This window comes from Arvicola amphibius, chromosome 11 (assembly GCF_903992535.2).
Source record: "Arvicola amphibius chromosome 11, mArvAmp1.2, whole genome shotgun sequence".
NCBI lineage: Eukaryota > Metazoa > Chordata > Mammalia > Rodentia > Cricetidae > Arvicola > Arvicola amphibius.
Genome location: NC_052057.2, coordinates 88,207,094 through 88,227,816, shown reverse-complemented (window position 1 = coordinate 88,227,816; position 20,723 = coordinate 88,207,094). Strand labels below are relative to the sequence as shown.

Here is a 20,723-nt window from a genome sequence, read left to right as displayed (position 1 = left end):
GGGATGTGAAAACACCACCTTTCATCTGAAAACTCCAAAGGACTACATAGAAAAGCATTGCAAATCCATGGGAAAGCAGCTTGGGTGTGAGCAATCACAATAAGTTATTTGTGAAGTAGATTAAATAGACAAGGAACTATGGCTTCCAGTCCCTTAATCTAAGCAGGACAAATTGTTGGGACACGGCCTGAATGTCTACCTATAGCACAAAGAATTTATAACAATAAAAAAGTAATGAAAGGTAAATACAAAATAATGTTTTGTAAACAATCCTTAGGTTATACCCAATGCAGAATGTTTAATGAAGCAATGAGTCTCAGCTCTTAAGTCACAAAGCAGCATTATAACTCAAAGTCAAATATGTACTCATTGGCCAGATAGATCCGTCGGAATATAAGAGCTGCCAGTGCCAAAGTCAGGATGACGATGAGCATGGCAGACCCGCCGTGCTCAGTATGGTTGGCTCTTGGCGGCTGGCCTTGGGTCACGTCAGGGGAAGTAGACCTTCTCTGACTCTGCTGCTGGGCCCGGCGCTGTCGAGGGCTCATGGAGGTATTCTTAGGAGCTGGTTGGGTAGGTTGTGGCAAGGGTGCTCCAGATGGATTCTGGGTTCCATACTAGAAAACAATAAGAAAATCTGTTTAAAACTGGCAAAAAAAAAAAAAACACAACATTTGTACATGCACTCATTAACAGTTTAAGAATATGTGGAGTATGACAAAGGTAAATCTACCAAGACCATGAAAATGCTAAGACTAGGCACCAACACTGATGAATAAGCCAGAAACACGAGTTATCTTGAGCCCTCACGAGGGGAAGGAGCCTGTTCATCAGCAGACACAGACGCTGCTGTGTCTCTCCAGATGGTGGACATAAGAGCAGTTTCTGCCAGGCATCTGGGTACTGCTCCTCTTTCAGAAGATCCAAGGAGAGAAGCAATATTTTCTACTTTGAACTTGAGTTACCCATTACAAAGAGTAGAAAGAATGGAACTCCAAGTCATCTACCTTTGATAAACTGACTTCTTCAGTGTTACCTTACCACGTCGACATCCATCAACCACAGTAAGGAAATAAACCACACACTTTCATACTGCTATTGTAAAAATGTGCTTGTTTTCAAACTCAGCATATCCTTTCCCACAGTCCCAGACAAGTGAGCTAAACAAGTCTGAAAGCCTCTTTAACACAGTGCTAGATATGTCACGTTGTCAAGAGGGCCTTGAGTATGTGAGAACCTCAGTGTGTGCTGCTTTGTGCATGATGTTCCCCCGAAGCCCTGGCTAGTGGCTTCTTCTGGTTACCTCAATGACTGCTCAGCCAAGGGACAATTATAATGTGACACAGGGTTTCAAAATCTTAAGTTTGCCTCAGAGATAATACAACTGGCAATACCATACAATGTATGGACTATACTCAGACTCCTTGACCTGCCTCGACTGCATCAATGGCTTTTAATGCATACAATGAGAGTAGCTGTTACCACTAGAACTAATTTTTTTCAGACAAGAAATAAGAATGAATGTTTTACTCCAGAATAAAATGAATTAAATACAAGGTATTTCAAACACTTTCCAATAGGGAAAATGTAAACACTTAAAAGAATCAAATAATATAACCCCAATTCTTCTATTAATCATTAAGAGTATAAGCTTTGTGCTGGCAACAACTCTAACAGGAAGGAAAACTGCTGGTCTGAGTGAGTTATTTGCAGAATTTCCATTTGAAAGGTGACATCCACTTTCACATTATGACGTGCTAGCTGAGTGTGGTAGCTCCCGCCTGTAAAAGCAGCACTGAGTATGAAGACAGAAGATGGTGAACTCAAGGCCGGCTTGGGCTGCCTCAAATACAAAGGTGTGGGGATGCCCCATAATGGCAGAGCACTTTCCGAGCATCCAGAAACCTGCGTTTGATCCTAGAATAGGAAGAAAGCTTAGATAATCTGAGTTTCTTAAAATTATTCTTTGTAGTTTCTTAAATGTTCTTAGTTAACCCATAATACAGAGTTATAGAGAAACTACTGGTGAGTTTGAGCTTAAAGAAGCTCCAATGCTGAATTAAGAGCTGCATAATAAACTTGGACTTGTACAACCTGGGGCTCCAAGGGACAATCTGCCCACGGAAGAGTGCAGACACATAAAAGTCAATGTTGCATGGTGACATGTCATCACAAACGCCATGCAGTAAGCGAACCAATATTCAATGAGTGAACTGAGTTACAGCAGCCAACAGAGAAGCATTACAGTCTAACTTCTGCATCCTTCTGACGCTCAGCTAAGAGCATAAATGTATTCAGTAGATCTAAGAACTGAGGCTTAAAGAGAACAAACAGCTGGTGACCCAGCTAGCCCTGAATACATGATCCTCTTGCCTCAACCTCCCCCAGCGCAAAGAGTGTAGGTATGCACCACCATACCCAACAACGAACAAGGTTTTTTTTTTGGAGACAGTGTTTCTCCATGTAGCCCTGGCTGTCCTAGAACTCACTCTGTAGACCAGGCTAGCCTTGAACTCAAGAGATCTGCCTGCCTTTGTCTCCTAAGTGCTGGGACTAAAAGGCATGAGGAACAGGTTCTTAAGGAAAAAAGACAATGACAATATCACTATAGCCTAAGAGACTGACTCATACTAAAGTTTTTACTGACTTATTTTTTACTTAGTTTGAGGGGAGATTATCTTGCCCATAAAACTAACAAAATAAATTATAGTGGTTATATAACAATTATAACAATTATAAGCCTTTATTTCTAGTCTGGCTTTGTCTAGTAGATATGTGTTCCTAAGCCAATTATTTAACCTAGGTCTCAGCTCCCTCATCTGTACAATGACGATAATGTCTAATTCAGCAGTTGTGAGGATTAAATGGATTAACAATATAAAGTGCTTAAACACAATTACTTAGTAAGTGTTAATCACTATTAATATTATTACCATTAATATATCTTTTTGGAGGCATCCAGATTTCAGTTCAAAAATTAAATAGTTTTTAGCCTCCTTATTAGTATGATTAATATATTTATAAAATAATCATTAAAACATGATTGTATTCTGAGCACTTGAAGGCTAAAGCAGAAGGAATAGTAAATTCCAGGCTAACTTGGACTACATAGCAAGACATGTCTTTTAAAGAAAAAAAAAACAAAAAAAAAACAAAAAAACCACCCTAAATGGCTCAATGCACACAAGACTCTAGGTTTGATCCCTGGTATTACAAAATTATCAATTGATGCCAAATACTTTAGTACATGTGCTTTGGCAAAAATGCTTATATAATGTTTTATTTAGGTTTCTGTATTTCAGATACCTTTTGGGCAGTGACCACTAGCTAAATACTGATGAAATGCTAAAATTTTTCCTATCTAAATAATTATAGTCATAATTATAGTCATAGTCAGTGAGTAAATTTTGTTTGCCTTTTATATTAAATAGAATGCATCACTATGGTGTGCATGCACATGACACATGTGGATGCAGGTTCCACGGTACACTTGTGGAGGTCAGAGGACAACTTAGTGAAGTCTGTCCTTTCTACCTTGACGTGGCTCCAGGGACTGAACTCAGGTTGCCAGACTTGTGTGGCAAATGCCTTTACCCACCAGACCATCCCACCAGCCCTGGAATGCTTTTTAATATAAAATAGAACGGCTTACTCAAACTTTAGTCCCTGGGATCGCAGAACTGATAGACTGAGGAACGTAAGCTGCTGTCAGGTATTTTTCCTCGACCGCTTACTATATCAAAGCAGTAAGTCACAGACACAGTAACTAAAGTCTAACTGGAATATGTTACAAGACACCTGGCAGTGATGTAAAGCATACACCATCTTCCTCCCTGAAAGAAAACCACTCAAAACTACTTCATTCTGTTTTCAATTTTCTGACCTTTGAGTCCTTTAGGACCAGTGAGATGACTTAGTGCATAAAGGTGCCACTGCCAAGCCTGGTGACCTAAGTTCAGTGCCAGGTCCACATGGCAGAAGTGAACTAATTCCCACAAGTTGTCCTTTGCCCTCTATTCAAACATAATAGCATATGCACACCTTCCTCAATAAATCAATGAATGTCTTCTATAAGCACGTGGGGAAATATAAGATGTGGTTACCTAGTCAAATATTCTTTAACAAAACTGACTCCAAGAGTGGTAAGTTCATCGTGCACACGTTAGGTCACTTTCCCTCATAATCCTCATTATTTGGCGCCAATCCAGTAATAGTTTTAATCAGTAACACTGATCACCTGTGCTGACCCACTGTTTAAAGCAACGGTCAGAGTAGAGCTAGCTCTCTCATAAGACACATTCAATCTTTCATCTAACAATTCCTGCCACTTACTCCACACAAGGCAGTGTTCAACAGGGCTGCATGAGTGGAGTTTAAGTTCTGCATCTATGCTTCTAAACAGAGCTGCCAACCACCTGCTGCACGTGCCTAGGACATGCTAGTGTGCTGGAGGGCCGACACTGCTGCCTTCACTAAACCTTCACTGAATTTTAACTTAGACAGCAATGTGTAACCAGAGGACAGGTAGAACTACCCCAAGGAAGGGCAGCACCTCCCATCTATAAGATGCATGCTAACATGCATATTTTATGTAGGCTAACATTATGTAAAGAAGCATCCTGAATGACAATAGGACTTAGAAACTATCTCATCCAACACCACTTAACAAAAAAACCAAAGTCCAGAAAGATGTATTCAGAACAACACAATTAGTGGGGCAGTTGGGCTACAACTTTACTACTTTACTACTAAGAAAAAATTTTCAGTATTTGATCTAGAAGGATCTTACCTTACTCCAAACAAGTGTGTGTTTGTATGCGTGTAGGGTGTATGCTTGTGTGGGGGGGTGTGCGTGTGTATGTGGTGTGTGTGGTGTGTGTGGGGTGTGTGTGTGGGGTGTGTGTGTGGTGTGTGGTGTGTGTATGTGGTGTGTGTGTGTGTGGTGTGTGTGTGGTGTGTATGTGGTGTGTGTATGTGGTGTGTGTGTATGTGGTGTGTATGTGGTGTGTGTGGTGTGTGTGTGTATTACAGGACAAGAGCCATACCGATGTGCCGGCTGTAGCACCCTGGAATGTTGTAGGTAAATCATCTTGTGAACCATTTAGTGAAAAAGAATGGTTTAAGTCTGATTCAGCGATAGTCTTTCCAGATGAATTGACTTCGGCCTATAAATAAGATATACCCAAGAGCAGTGTTAGGAGAAGAAATGTATCAGCAATCAACTACTCCCTCTGCTGGATTACTCTCATCGCTCCTTTCTTATGAGCTATTATCACCAGTCAGCTAGCTTTGGCTGTCTGCATCTGCTATACACCAGGTCTGACAGGAAGGGCACAAGACAGCCTGCATTCTCAGCAGCTGCTACCTGCTAAGAACAATGCTACGGCTCCCAGCCTCAATCCCAAGAATCCTTGCAAACTAAAGCTATGGGGTGACTTTTAGATAAAAGTCTGACGTAACTATGTGAGGCTAGCTTGGGCTTTCTCCAACAATAGCAAACAGTCCCAGGTTAACCTAATTACTGTAACTACTCAAATAAGGTGTATGTATTTCCTCAACCTGAAAAATCACAATATTCAAAACAGGAAAGATTTTAGGTGTAGAAGGAATCCAGGGAAGATCTTTATACTTCCTCTTCCAGGAACTATGATAATACTGAATAAAAAACCCAAGAACTGACCCAGGAGCACAGAGGGCAGAAAGGCAAGTCAGAGGGAGACGGCAGCAGATGCTTAATATGGGTTAATTAAATTCCAGAAACAGTGTGTTTACTCAAAGTATTAAAATAGTATATAAATTTTATATTTGGGTAAAAAATGTAGAAAATTAGAAACATGCTGAAACATTAACAGCAGTTAATCTCAGAGGTGAGGCTACCTACTTTGTTCAAAAAGAACAAGAAATGGGATAGATTTTTGCGGGTGAACTGAGGGCAGGGTAGTGGTGAAGGACAGAGTCCTGGGAGAGACAAATGGAACTGGGGCATTTCAGGGGCAATGTAGAAACGTAATGCAGTGGAAACGTCCTGGAATTTATAAGGGTGACTCTAGCGAGTGCTCCTAGTAATGGGGATCTAAGCCTCTAACCAGGCAAGACTTCTAATGGTGGGACTGGGACATCAAGCCAGACACAAAACCTTCCACCTCCAATTTGTTCTGCCTGCAAGGTGTGCTGGGCTAAAGGTGGTGCAGTACTAGTGGGAGTGGCCAACCAATGACTGGTCCAACTTGAGGCCCACAAAAGGGACCACACCCCTGACTCTGCGTGGAGAGCCAGGAAGCAGAGGCTGGACAGCCCAGAGATCTAGGATAGAACCAAACAGGACTAACATACATACATACATACATACATACATACATACATACATACATACATACATAAATAAATGATTCCTAATGATTTTCTGCTATACTTATAGACTGGTGCCTAGCCCAACTGTCATCAGAAAAGCTTCAACCAACTGATGGGAGCAGATGATGAGAGCCACAGCCAAACATAAGGCAGAGCTCAGGGAACTCAGAAGAGGGGGAGACTGTAGGAGTGGTGAGCACACGACAAGAACATGGCCCACAGAATCTACTAAGCAGGACTTACAGGGTCACACAGAGACTGAGGCAACAATCTCAGAGTCTGCATGGTGCTGACCTAGGCCCTCTGCATATATGTTATGGCTGTGTAGCTTGGTGCTCCTGTGGGACTCCCAACAGTGGGAATGGGGAGGGGGTATCTCAGACTCTTATGCCTGCTCCTGGGACCCTCCTACTACTACTACTGGGTTGCCTCGCCCAGCCTTGGTATGAGGGTTACGCCCAGTCTTATTGTATCTTGTTATGACATGTTCAGCTGATGTCCCTGGGAGGTGTGCTCTTCTGAAGGGAAATGGAGGAGGCGTGGATCTAGGGGAGAGCAAGGGTTGGGGAGGGATTGGGAGGAGTGGAGTAAGGAAAACTGTGGTCAGGATGTAATGTATAAAAGAAGAGCAAGAGAAAGAAAGGGACAGAGAGAGAGAGAGAGGGAGAGAAGAGAAAGGGAAGAAAAAGACTAGAATTTATGAAGCGCTATGTGGTATACGTGTTGATTAACATATCCTGACAAAGTCCAAAGAAGTACTACTATTTACAGGTGTATGGAGGCACACGATGGTAAAGCACTATGTCTGGCATGTCAGCAGTAAATGGCAAAGCTGATTTGGATGCAGCCTTTACTAGTCTAGCTTTAACTATGCCCCAAAGTCTACATGAGTGTAGCTTATACATTCTGTATTAAGAAAATACTCTTTATAAAAATCTCATGTCAATAGAACTATATTACTTCCCTTTTTATCTAGAGTTCAGCAGTAAACAAAAAGGTTACATAAACAGATCTGTTTAGGAGTTTATAATACCTTAAAACTAATTTGTCTCGCCAGTTCTTTGGCTTCTTTGTCAGCCTGGCTGGAATCACTTCCAGATTTTAAAGGCAATAGGACATCCTTCATGGCAGAGCCACAGCCTTCACAACAGAAATCTTGTGATCTGGTAGGAAACAATGTTGTTCAATGAGCATAAATCAAACAGCTGAGTACTAACTCCCCTTTATCAAGATACTCAAATAGCGGCTAGAGTGCTCTTCCAGAGGACCAGGTTCCATTCTCAGTACCCATATGGCAGCTCACAGCCATCTGTAACTAGACTTCTAGGGCACCCAATGCCCTCTTTGGCCTTCACAGATGCTGCATACACATGACACACAGAAGAACATGCACGCAGGCAAGACATCCATAAACATAAATCAAAAAGAAACAAATCTTTAAAAACATTTTAAAGATACTCAAATATGGAATAACTAAAAGAAAAGGGCACTTAACAACTTCATAGTACAGTCACCCACAGGCCATGAGACAAGGGAGCAACTGAGTTCTGAGGAAAGTAAATGGTTCATTAAAAAACCGTTTAGGTGGGGCTGGAGAGATGGCTCAGCGGTTAAGAGGATTGCCTGCTCTTCCAAAGGTTCTGAGTTCAATTCCCAGCAACAACATGGTGGCTCACAACCATCTGTAATGAGGTCTGGTGCCCTCTTCTGGCTTACAGGCATACACACAGATAGAATATTGAATACATAATAAATAAATAAGTAAATATTAAAAAATAAAAAAACAGCTTAGGTTTCATTTTTAAAAAAATAAGTTATCTAAAGAAAGCTTCAGATCTACAGTGGCAACATATTTATATAAACTGTCTATTACACTCTGTGATACCATCCTGAAGAGCACAGACCACGAGCCTAGTCAAAGTCTGTGAAAAGGTCTAATATAAAGCTCCAATTATCTCTTAGCAAAAACATACAACTGGAAAGAAGTCAATTAAAAACAGAATTTATGAGCTGGGTAGTGGTGGCCCGAGTCTTTAATTCCAGCACTTGAGAAGCAGAGGCAGGCAAATTTCTATGAGTTCAAGGCTAGACTGGTCTAAGAGTTCTAAGACAGCCAAGTCTACACAAAGAAAACCTGTCTTGAACAACCAAAAGAAAAAAAATAACAGTAATAATAATAATAATAATAATAATAATAATAATTTATGCTGGGCTTGGTGGCATACACCTTTCATTCCAGAACTCTGAGTCTGAGGCCAGTCTGGTCTATATAGTGAGTTCCAGGACAGCCAGAAAGGAAATGGTACTTTGAGTTGAATGAATTTTTATGACTATACAGAAAAACGAAACTAGGAGAGGGCAATATCACCACCATATCACTACCTAGTAAAAATTCCCTTTATTTTATCCCAGGTCATTTATTGAATATCTGCTACATAAGTTGAAGCTACATAGGCTGCTACAAAGATTGAGTGGGTTGGGAGTTGATCTTACAGACAGCTGTGTGTAAACAATGGCTATGGCTCCTCCCACTTGTGACGCCAACCGAAATGGGACAAAGGGACAGTAATACTTTCTAGGAAATTTTGTTTCACTGGAGTAAACCAAATCTTACTAGAATGTTTCCAACTACTTAATTTTCTAATTATTATTTTTATGAGTACTGGTGTTTTGCCTGCATGCATGTCTGAGCACCACATGTGTTCCTGTGCCCACAGAGAAGAGAAGGAGGTAACTGGATCCTGTGGGGCTGGAGTTACAGACCGTTAGGAGCCATAATATGGGTCCTCTGGAAGAGCAGCTAGTGCTAACCACTGAAACCTCTCCAGCCCGTCAACTACTTTTAAACGAATGAAATAGTTAGGCTGGCAATACAACTTAGTGGAAGAGCACCTGCCTGACATGGAATGAAATCCTGGGACTAATCCAACATACTACAAAAAAATATGAGATCAAATTTTTTTTAATATTCTGGTCACTTCTGTAGAGCTGGATTTCTACAATGCTAAGACTGGATCCTTAACCACTAATACTACTCGGCTCTAACAAGGAACTTACTTTTTGGCAAGTGCTCTTCTCTCCTCGGGTGTGTAATCTAGAGAACCTATGGCTCCCTCTCCTTTAGTTGGCATAAAACCAATGATGGCCAGTAATGCTGTCCTTACTGAAACAGAAAATGAACATCAATTGAGTGAAAGGAGCTGGGGCAGGAGCTGGGTTGGGGTAGAAGCTGGGTAAGGGTAGATGCTATAGTAGTAGCTGGGTTGGGGTAGGAGCTGGGTTGGGGAAGAAACTAGGGTAGGAGCTGGGTTGGGGAAGAATCTAGAGTAGGCGCTGGGTTGGGGAAGAATCTAGGGTAGGAGCTGGGTTGGGGAAGAATCTAGAGTAGGAGCTGGGTTGGGGTAGGAACTGGGTTGGGGTAGGAGCTGGGTTGGGGTAGGAGCTGGGTAAGGGTAGATGCTATTGTAGTAGCTGGGTTGGGGTAGGAGCTGGGTTGGGGAAGAATCTAGGGTAGGAGCTGGGTTGGGGAAGAATCTAGGGTAGGAGCTGGGTTGGGGAAGAATCTAGGGTAGGAGCTGGGTTGGGGTAGGAGCTGGGTTGGGGAAGAATCGAGGGTAGGAGCTGGGTTGGGGGTAGGAGCTGGGTTGGGGTAGGAGCTGAGTTGGGGTAGGAGCCAGCTCAGCAGCGCATGCACAGGGACCCAGGCTTGGTCTCCAACACCCATGCTCCCTGTATGCTTGCTGTAAGAAAGAAAAAAAGAGTAGTGCATGCTCTACCCAGTCTGGAGAAGCAGAGACAGGAGGCTCCCAGGAGCTTGCTTGGTCAGCAAGCCTAACAAATATGTAAGCTCCAGGTTCAGTGAGAGACTTTGCCTCAAAAACAGGGTAGAAAAGAATTAAGGCAGACACCCCTCAACAACTGTTGGCCTCCATACACATCTACACACAAACATAAGCACAAGCACGCACACACACACACACAAATACAAAATAAAAATTTTAAAGGGAACTAGGTTTACTCTGGAAAAAAATCTGAAGGTTTTCAGATGTGAGAGGTTATTAAAGTTCTATACAAACTCAGACATGGAAAAATATTTAGCCACATATCAGCCAAAACATCTTTACTCTCAAGTGTATTATAAGCAGCTTATATTCACTAATACTCACTGCTCCATGAAGGCTGCCAGGTTTCAGGATGATGCCCTGAGATGCTTAGGCAGATCTTCTTGCCTACTTCAAATCGCCCATTAGCCTTAGAAATAAACAACGTATTTTAAAAACTGCAAGTCTATTTAATGCCTTCTGCTTTCCAAGAACAAATACGTATCATATTTACATATAAAAATTAAAGATAATATTTAAAGGAATTTAACTCTAATAAAGGAACAGTTTTTTGTCCTCTTATAGACATTCAAAAACATTTGTTAAAGGTTGAATAAATAATTAAGTTTTTTTTTTTTTTTTTTTTTTTAGAAGGTGCACTGGCACCTCTCTGAGACTGAGCAGCACAGCTGGAACTGATGCTATGCCTTGTGCCTACTACAATCTAGGTTTGCATAAAGAGAAGACACATAGAGGCCAGGTAACTTGACATGCTGGAGGAGGCTTTAAGACAGGAGCAGTTTTTCAGAAGGTTAATGCCATTTAATTAGATAGAACGTGGTAAAGGAAGAGCAGAGACCATGACTTTGATTTGGACACAGAACTGATGGTTTATAGGAAGCTACCAATGACATCGAGCAAGCAGGCAGAAATAGAAGCATGCTGATGTCAGTAGAAAATGGATACTCTTGACACCTTTTTCAGAGGTGAACACTGAACACAAAACAGCTGCAATCCTGAGCAGATGAATAGCCACAATGTTGAAGAAGGTGAGGAAAAAAGGCACTAAGGCAGAAGTACTGCTGGGCGGAGGCTGACTCAGTCCTGTCTCATCATGGGTCATGTTCAGTAAACAGTTGTTCAATCAAAATTGAAAGTGACTTTTTTAAGAAAGGAAGTGAACAAGAAAGTAGTACTGACTACTGACGAGGACAGGGCTTCTTTTCAGTGTGATAAATCCAACTGATACACTGGTTAACTACTGGTAAAAAGCTGTTATCTATTGCCCAACACACCCACACCCACCCTCACATACACCAGCTCCTTTCTCCAAGCTATAGTCTCTCCTCTCTCTCTCTCTCTCCTCTCTCTCTCTCTCTCTCTCTCTGTGTCACACACACACACCTCTCCACCTCTCACATACACCAGCCCCTTTCTCCAGGCTGTAGTGATATTTCATTTGTATTTTAATAAGTAAAGCTTGCCTGAAGATCAGAAGGCAAAACAACCACAATGGTCAGCCATACAGGCCAGACACTTATGGCACACACCTTTAATCCCAGCAGCCACACTGGTTAGTGACAGAGGCCAGGCAGTGGTGGTACACCCCTTTAGTCCCAGCACTAGTGAGGGATATAAGGCGGGATGAGACAGGAGCTTGCTCTCAGTCAGTCTGGAGATTTCATAGAGATAAGAGCTCTCTAGTGGCTTGGCTGCTTTGCTTCTCTGATCTTCAGGCTGAATCCCAGTACCTGTCTCTGGTTTTTATTATTCATGCTACAGCAGACCATTTGTTTCTCCCAGTTAACTGAAATAAGTCCTGACACGGGAGCCTAAAGGGCTGCCCCAGCCTTCATACCAACATCAGCTGTTAGCAGTAACAGCCAGTGCTTGCAGAGCAGCTTCTAGATGCCTGGAACTTTAGGATGTGGCTGTACTTGCCACAAACAACATTCCATCAGACAGAAACAGAGATAATAACCTCCAGGCGGGGAATGGAAAGAGCACTGCTCAGGGCCCTGGCCAGCTGACCCTACAACAAGCACCACCTGCACGCTCCAGAGCAGCTGGAGCTAACACCTGAGCCAGAGAAGACTGGACGAACAGGTGAAGACTGGAGCTGTGGCAGCTCTCGGGTAAGCAGAAGCAGCAAGTTTCACCAGACAGCATTTGTGAAACGACTCAATAGTCCACACACGAGCAAGGTCGTCAAAGAGAAAGCAAGGCAACAAAAAGGTCTGTGCGTGTGTGGATGTGTGTGTGTGTGTGTGTTGCATTTTTCATGGTTAGAAAGAATTAAACCTAAGTGAGAATGGGACAGTTTAGCAATCCAGAGAGTTAATATACCAATGTTCTTCTTTCACATGAAAAGAGAAGACAGAAAGGCAGAAGTTCTGAGATGCAAACAGAAACAAAACAGCACGTATTAAGGTTTCTAAAAGCTATCACAGGTCCTGATCTTTCCTTTCCATGTCAATTCAGTGAGACAGCCGGTACAGCTCACAGCAAATATGAGGAAACTCATCAAGACGGTGAGCCGGATGCAGCGTCACCACGTCCAGGCAGCATGTCACGGAGTCCTAACAACTGTGCTGTGACATTATGCATTCGCCAGTATCACCAGTGCTGCACAGATACAACAGCTTCCTCAGGATTAATCCGAGGAGAAATTATTGCGCTCCTATGGCCTAGGCGCTGAAGGCAAAATTAGAATATTCTACTTCATTTCTTATAAATATGCTGACTACATTTGCAGATAACTGGAGAAGAACTCTTACCGTTAGCAGAATAATGCTTGGTGGTTTCATGGGGTACTCTGGGGGTAGAACTATGCGTCCATGATAAACCCCTCCATCAAAATCAGAATCTGGGGGCCCTCTAACTGTGAAGTGCCATTCAAAAAGGTTATCCTAAGCAAAAACAAGAATCCACAGGATCAAGAACATTAAAAATTTTATCATTTTTATTAATAGTAACATTAAAAATGCCAAGCGAGGGAAATCAAATGCTTCCTAAGAGTGCTATAATAGCCTCTAATGCTCAAGGTGCCTCAAAAGTCATAAGCAAAAAGGAAGGTGTTAATATAAATTTTATGTTTCAAAAAGATGAAATCTCTTAACCAAATATTTAATTTGATTTAAAATTAAAATTTAAAAATTATGTATTCATAAATAAGATTCATTTAATTAAACTGGAAATTAATGCCTCAAAAAAATCAATTAGTAGAAATAGTCAAATCATTAGTATATATTTAAGTTGTCTTAACAAATCTTTAAAAAGTATTCTTCATTATGTATAACTGGCCAGTAATATTAACAGACTAGCTACATGTCATTGTATATTACTAAGTTCTTACACATATTATCTCTTCACTATTACCTGAAAACCCAACTATGCACAGTCAGCACCCTCCTTTCAGAAAGAGCAGGAAGAGATGCTTGTGTCAGTAGCTGCAGAGACCCCCACAAGGGTCTGAGTCTTCCTGAAAGTGCAGTGTGTGGGGTTTTTATTGCCCCTCCCTCCATACTGAACACCAAGTTAACATCTGAACCTCACTCGCAGACAGAATACCTAAGCTGCGTTGCCAAAGGAACCAGACAAAAGGCTAATTAAACACTCATGAAACAGAATAAAGTAGATCAATAAGAACCTCAAAACACATCAACACTCAAAGCAATAGACACTGAAGTACTGCAGTCCTCAGGACAGAGACAGAAACCAACCTCCAGAGGCTGAGCGTGGTAATGATCTGTTGGATCTTTCAATTCGGCCGCTTCTTTCATCAATCGTTTAACAGCTAAAAAGAAAATGCATAAAATGGAGATATTTTAAACATTCTTGTCCAAGTGACTGGCACAAGCTGACAAAAACCTTTCTAGCCAGGTGTGGTGGCGCAAGCCTTTAATCCCAGTTCTCAGGTGGTAGAGGCAGGTGAGTTCAAGGACACCCCGGTCTACAGAAAGCAGACAGAAAAAAAAACAGAGGTCAAGTACCTACCTACTTTCCCTTGAAAGAAAATCAGGTAGTTGAAAAACCAAAAGCAGGTAGCTCTCCAGATGGGTGGGAACAGGCAGGGAAGATAAAGTGAACCATACAAAGGTGGTTAGAGTGTGGAGACACAGCTACGGGGAAGCAGCTCCCACGCACAAAACCAGATCAATATGGTGCTGCTTTTCATACAGTGTCGCCTGAGTCCAGGATTTTTTAATCTAGGTTTAAAAAGTTCTTAGCCAGGATTGATAGCACACACGTGTAACCCCTGAACGCAGGAGGTCAAGACAGGAAGATTTCCAGTTTGAGGCCAGCCTGGGCCACACAACAAGACTGTTTCAAACAACTAAAACTAAGCTCGAGTGACTGGTCTACTTCACAATTGTTAATACTCTTTTCCATCTACTATTCTAAGGTGAGTTCATACACTTTATCAAATACTTCAAGTACTTACTAGGAGCTAGAAGTGGCAGCTACAATTATAAAGGAGCTTAGAGTTATGAGGCAGTCGGTAGTAACATAGCATGAAAACATCTTCAGTAGAAATAAACACACGTTTGACACAACCTCTCCCTCTGAATTCTAGACTCAACTTTGTTAATCTCCCAAACACACCCTACCTTTTCTCTATCCCAGGCCTCCTTACTTAGTGTTTCCTCCATTTGCAAAGCTGTCTGCCCAGCCAGTGGTACTGCACGCCTTCAATCTCAGGACTTGGGAAGCAGAGGCTGGCAAAGTTCAGAGGCTAGCCTGGTCTACAAAGTGGAAAAAAAGCTGTTCTGGCACCTGTCACCATCTAGACTGGCTCCCACATATAAGCAATGCCTTCTGTTATTGTCTTCTTTCACTTTGGTTTTGCTTTATTGAGACAGGTCTCACTATGCAGCCTTGGCTGGTCTGGAACTCACAGAGATCCACTTGCCTCTACCTCCTGAGCACTGGGATTAAAGGTGTGTATCACCATGCCTGGCCTTCAAGCAATTTCTTCAGAAAGTTCCACTTGATACTTAACCTGTCCTTCCCAGAGGGACTAGAGATTCTCATCTGGGCAGAAGAAAGTGTCTGAAATAGGACAGAGACTAGGACTCCTCTTCCAATGATCCTAGTGGCCAGTCATGTTGGGACCAGCTAGAGTCTCTTGCTATGTGATGTCATGACACTGTACCTACAGTACCTGTTTAGCCCTTGTCTTTCCTGCTAAGTAGTGGAAGCATCTACTTCACTATGGCCTCCTCAGAGCATAGAACAGAAAGTATAGAAATACAACAAATGAATGTTAAAGTCTTCCATCATTTCTCGTCCAAAGAATCTGGAACTGTGACTGGCAATGTTTTTTAAATGAACTTGACATAAATCTAAAAAAAAACTTTTTATTCAACACTGATTAAAAAAAAAAAAAAAAACAATCCCTCTCTGTTTTGGTTGAAAAGGTCAGTGTGGAAGGTCAGGGCCTCCCATCTAGAGGCCCACGGAGGGAGACTGAAGGCTGTTAGGATGACTCAGCAGATCTTGTTCAATCTCCAGGACTCAGGGGCATGCATGTTTGTAAAGCCAGCACTACTGTAAGACAAGGTGGAGACAAGAAAAGCACCTGGAAGCTTGCAGGCCAACTAGAGCACACAGCAGAAACAGCAAGGGTCTTCATCAACAAGGTGAAAGCAAGAAGACGCAGGAAGGTTGTCCTCTGACCTCCACACATTCACCTTGGCACACGCACACCTGCACACACAATCATAATACTAACAATGATGCTCACAGTGATGTCTTAGGGTCTGTATTGCAATGAAACACCATAACTAAAAAGCAAGCTGGGGAGGAAAGGGTTTATTCAGCTTACACTTCCACATTGCTGTCATCACCAAAGGAAGTCAGGAAAAGAACTCAAGGAGGGCAGATCCTGGAGGCAGGAGGAGTGCTGCTTATTGGCTTGCTCAGCCTGCTTTCTTATAGAACCCAGGACCATCAGCCCAAGGATGGCACCACCCACAATGGGCACTCCAATTGATCACTAGTTAAGAAAATGCCTTACGGCTGAATCTTACAGAGGCATTTTCTCAACTGATGACTACATTTCCTCTCTGATGACTACAGTTTGTATCAAGTTGATATAAAAACCAGCCAGTACAAATATAATAAAAGTCCTCTTCTATTATTTCCCCTACTGACAAAATTACTTTAAAGAAGGGTCTATCCTCGCTCCCAAGGTAGTTAGTTCATGGTAGGGAGATCATGGGCAGCTGGCTGGTTACACTACATCCACAGTCAGGAAACACAGAGACAAGTGTCAGAACTCAGCTCATGTTTTCTATTAGTCCAGAACCCTAGACCATGAGATGGTGCCCCCCACAGTTAAGGTTAGCCTAATCTATATAATCCAGTCCCTCACGGGAAATGCTCAGATGCTCATCCACTGTCAGGTTGATAACCCAGTTTTGGGATGGTTAATTTCAACTGTCAATTTGATGAGACATAAAATCACCTGGGACATAAGTCTCTAGTTATGACCATAGGAGATTATCTTGATCCGATTATTGAAGTGGAAAGACCCACCCACTGTGGATGGCACCATTCCCTAAGCTAGGATCCTGGACTCTGTGCATGTATACACATATACATATAATTGTGTGTGTGTGTGTGTGTGTGTGAGAGAGAGAGAGAGAGAGAGAGAGAGAGAGAGAGAGAGAGAGAGAGAGAGAGAAGGAGAAAGAGAGTGGACTTTCTGCACTTTGACTTTAGATGCCATGTGACTACAGCCTCAAGCTCCTGCGGCCACAACTTCCTCACTACAATGAACTGTGAGCCAAGAATAAATGCAATCACCCTGCAGCTGCTTTTGTCAAGGGTATTTTACCACAGCAACAGCAAAGGAATCCAGATAGAAACTAGCCATCACATTCCTGTTTTAAAGCCACTTAAAAATACCGATTCCTAAAAAGTGTCTCTATGGAATGTCAAGGTACAAAGAGCTGCCAGGCTAGAGCGGCTCGTTCCTCCTGACAGCCCATCTCCTCTCTCCTTGCAAGATTATTTCCTAGAGCTCTCTGACTGTGGGAGACAACATCAATTAAAGAAGGGAATGACAGCTGCATTCCTACTCCTAAGCCATTTACGGAGGCCATCTGGTCTCTCTGGATCAAGACTTTAGGCTTCATGGCCCCAGCATTTGCTCTCCTCTTTCGTCCGGCTAGTTCACTGCTTACACTACATTTAGGACCAGAAACATACAAATAAAGGGATCTTTTACAGGCCATGTCTTCCAATCATCAGTTCCCTTGGGAAGTCCCTATCTTACTATAGCCAGTTCCCAAGACATGGTGACTTTCAGGAGGTAGGTGCATTAAAAACCTGAGTCCTAAATGATGCTCCCAATTGCCTTTTCCTGTTCCCAAGAAAGAAGGCATGTCAGCAAAAGTTTAAGAACCAATGTTTTTGCTTACAAAGACACTGTGAATGTGTTTACTTTAAAAAAAAAATTGAAAATGTGCCAGAGAGTTGCTCAGTAGGCAAAGGCACTTGCCACCAAGCCTGACAACATGAGTTTGACTTCTGAGTCCCACCTGATGGAAGGAAAGCACTGAGTCCTCTTATCTTCATCTGAGTGCCATGGTGCGCGCACACACACACACACACACACACACACACACACACGCACACTAAATATATAAACGCTAAAACAACACAGAGGGCTGGAGATAATCCAACACCAGCTAATAGGAAATGAGATGTTTACTTCCTTTCACAGAGACATTAACCTACAAATACCGAAGAAAAATCTGAGACTAAAATAAAGCAAGCATTACTACCAAGCTTCTCAGTATTTTAACAAGTTTTATGGCTCATCTAATTCACCTTCTCGATGAAATCAAAATCGTCTACACCAACAGGAAAGATTTTTTAAAACTTTCTTTTTAGAATACCATAATCTTTGAGGATGGAATTTATAAAAAGATACAAAAGTCAATCAAAACTCAACATACTTTGAAATTTATTAACTCACTATGTAGACCAGACTGGACCTCATATACATCTGCCTACCTCTGTCTCCCAAATGCTGGAATTAAAGGCACATCTACCATACCCAGCTATCAATGTATTAATTTCTAAAGTTGCTTAAATTTTATCATAATCTCGAGTACGATAACCTATCAAGATTGAGCAATTTGGGGCTGGAGAGATGGCTCAGAGGTTAAGAGCACTAGTTGCTTTTCCAAAGGACCCTGGTTCAATTCCCAGCACCCACATGGCAGTTCACAAACTGTCTGTTACTCCAGTTCCAGGGGATCTGACACCCTCCCTCACATGCATACATGCAAGCAAAACAATTCACATAAAAAAAAAAAACAAGTCAATAAATTAAAATAAATCATTAAAAAAGATTGAGCAATTTCCTGACAACATTTCACAAGGTATTATTCTCTGACATTCACCCAAGTACCTCTGCTGATCTAGAGCAACCATGAGACTAACAAAGTACACACAACTTACCACAGTTCTACTTTTTTTTAATTAATTGATTTTATTTTTATGTGCATTGGTGTTTTGTCTGCATGTATGCCTGTGTTAGGGTGTCAGATCTTGGAGTTACAGACAGTTGTTAGCTGCCATATGGATGCTGGGAAGTGAACCCAGGTCCTCTGGAAGAGCAGTCAATGCTCTTAACCACTGAGCCACCTCCCAGCCCCACAGTTCTAGTTTTAAACTCCAACTAATTCAACCATCCCGGCATCAAATTGGTAACATTCAAGCATTTCTACTTTCTCTGACTCTTTTTAGTTCTTTAGGTTGGAAGTGATAGGCTGAAGACAGAGGATGTGGTCCCTTTAAAATTCAGCTGTGTAGCCGGCCAGTGGTGGCACACACCCTTAATCCCAGCACTCGGGAGGCAAAGGCAGGTGGATTTCTGTGAGTTTGAGGCCAGCCTGGTCTACAAAGCGAGTTCCAGGATTGCCAGGACTGTTACATAGAGAAACCCTGTCTTGGAAAAAAAAAAAATCAGCTGTGTAAATGTCATTCTTGCACAGGCATGGCCAATTTTACATAAATCTCCTAAAATACAACAGATTCTACAACCGGTCACTGAAGGACACTTGCCAGTACTCAAGCTGACAACATTCTGTCCAGTCAATACCCTCGGGCTTTTCATTTCTATAGTCTGAACTTTTTTAAATCAAAGATTCACAATATCCCATATGGATGTTAGACTTTAAAGTCCAAACTAGGAAACAGTGTGGGAAAAGAAAACACAAAACCAGCGGCAAGGGTTCTAGTTCAAGAATCAATACCCTGAGCTTATTATTCAGAGCTAACGGGGTTTCTTCTCCTGACAAATTATCAGGGTACATTTAGAATAAATATCATTTATGGAATCCAGTAACATATCACACCTGCCTTAATATTAGAGAACTGATCATGGTTTGGGGGGGTTCCTTTTTGGGTTTTGGTTTGGTGGAGGACGTTTTTGTCTTTTGCATTGTTTTTAATGTACCAGAAAAAAAAAAAAAAAACACGAAACAAAACTGGAGGCAGGGATTGTCCAAACGAAGGAAATAAATTCTCCGTGTGAATTCTGACAAACTAGCAGTCCACCCCCGCCAAATCATGACTAATTCTCAAGTACACAGCTCAACTAGTTCAGTTACAGGACATGTTTTTCAATGTCTATAATTCTGTTCTTCTCCAAACACTGAAATGGGATATTTCAACGACAGATCCCCCAAAATGCGAGTCAAACACCTAACAAAAGTTGCTCGGCAGCGACGGAAAGGGTCCTGAGGACGCGAGTATAGCCGGGAGGGATACGGTCAGGACTTCCCGCTGACGTCGCCTGTACACCTGCCCTTGGCGGGACTGTCGCCAGCTCCACTCGGCAGGGACTGGGAAGGGAGGTCAGGAGCCAAGGGGCGACAACCGGTCTGGGGCTCCGCAGCGGCCGCCCCGCCCTGCGGCCTGCACCCCGGGACCCGCAGCGGCCTCGCGTAAAGCGCGAACCCGGAGTAGCCGCGAGAACCGGGGGTACGCGAGCCGGCCGAGGCGCCGCTCCGGGCCTCCAGGGCCCCCGCCCGGCCGTCCAGCCGCCCCAGCCCCGCTCACCCGGGCTCTTCAGGTTGTAGCGGGTCTCCATGGCGGGGCTCCCGCTGCCGCTCCCGTCGGCGCCGCGGCTGCCCGGGTGTCGCGCGGCGGACGCGCCTGCCGAGGGCCTCCGCTGACACCGCCCAGTCCGGCCCGACCGCGGGCGAGGCGCGAGGCGAGGCCGGGCCGCGGGGTCCGCCTCCCTGAGGGCCGGCAGGGCGCCGGGGCGTCGCCGAGCCGGGAGCCGGGCAGCGGACGGCCTGCGGGGATGACGTCAGAGCCAACGCGCCGCTGCGTCGCCGCTCGCGCCGGCTCTGTGAGGTAGGCCTGACGTGGCGGGCGCTTCGTGGCGGGACCCGTGGAGACGGGCGGCTTCCCTGTCTTCGCCGTCTTCGCCGTCTTCCCCTCGGCTCTCCAGGGGTTCGTCCCCGGAGCTCGCGGGATGCTCGGAGGAATTAGGCCCCATGTCTCACATGACAGGGAATGGCTTCT

General features: G+C 43.2%; 1 protein-coding gene across 1 annotated transcript; it reads right to left on the bottom strand.

The window, feature by feature from the left end:
• Window positions 1-273: 273 nt before the first annotated feature.
• On the bottom strand, window positions 274-20,408 carry Ube2j1 (ubiquitin conjugating enzyme E2 J1). The gene is made up of 8 exons (XM_038347366.1): window positions 20,253-20,408; window positions 13,895-13,968; window positions 12,950-13,081; window positions 10,518-10,602; window positions 9,409-9,514; window positions 7,385-7,514; window positions 5,046-5,165; window positions 274-617 (listed from the first exon to the last, which is right to left on the bottom strand). Exons 1-8 carry the CDS (start codon window positions 20,281-20,283, stop codon window positions 342-344), a joined length of 954 nt encoding a protein of 317 aa, XP_038203294.1. The 5' UTR covers window positions 20,284-20,408; the 3' UTR covers window positions 274-341.
• Window positions 20,409-20,723: the final 315 nt, after the last annotated feature.

Excerpts from the sequence above, each read along its gene's own strand:
- Ube2j1 (XM_038347366.1), bottom strand. The coding sequence starts at position 20,283 with ATGGAGACCCGCTACAACCTGAAGAGCCCGG. Across the intron at positions 10,603-12,949 it reads CAAGCATTATTCTGCTAACG|GCTAATGGGCGATTTGAAGT; the intron begins GTAAGAGTTCTT and ends TTTATTTCTAAG. Across the intron at positions 5,166-7,384 it reads CGAGACAAATTAGTTTTAAG|GCCGAAGTCAATTCATCTGG; the intron begins GTATTATAAACT and ends TCTTATTTATAG.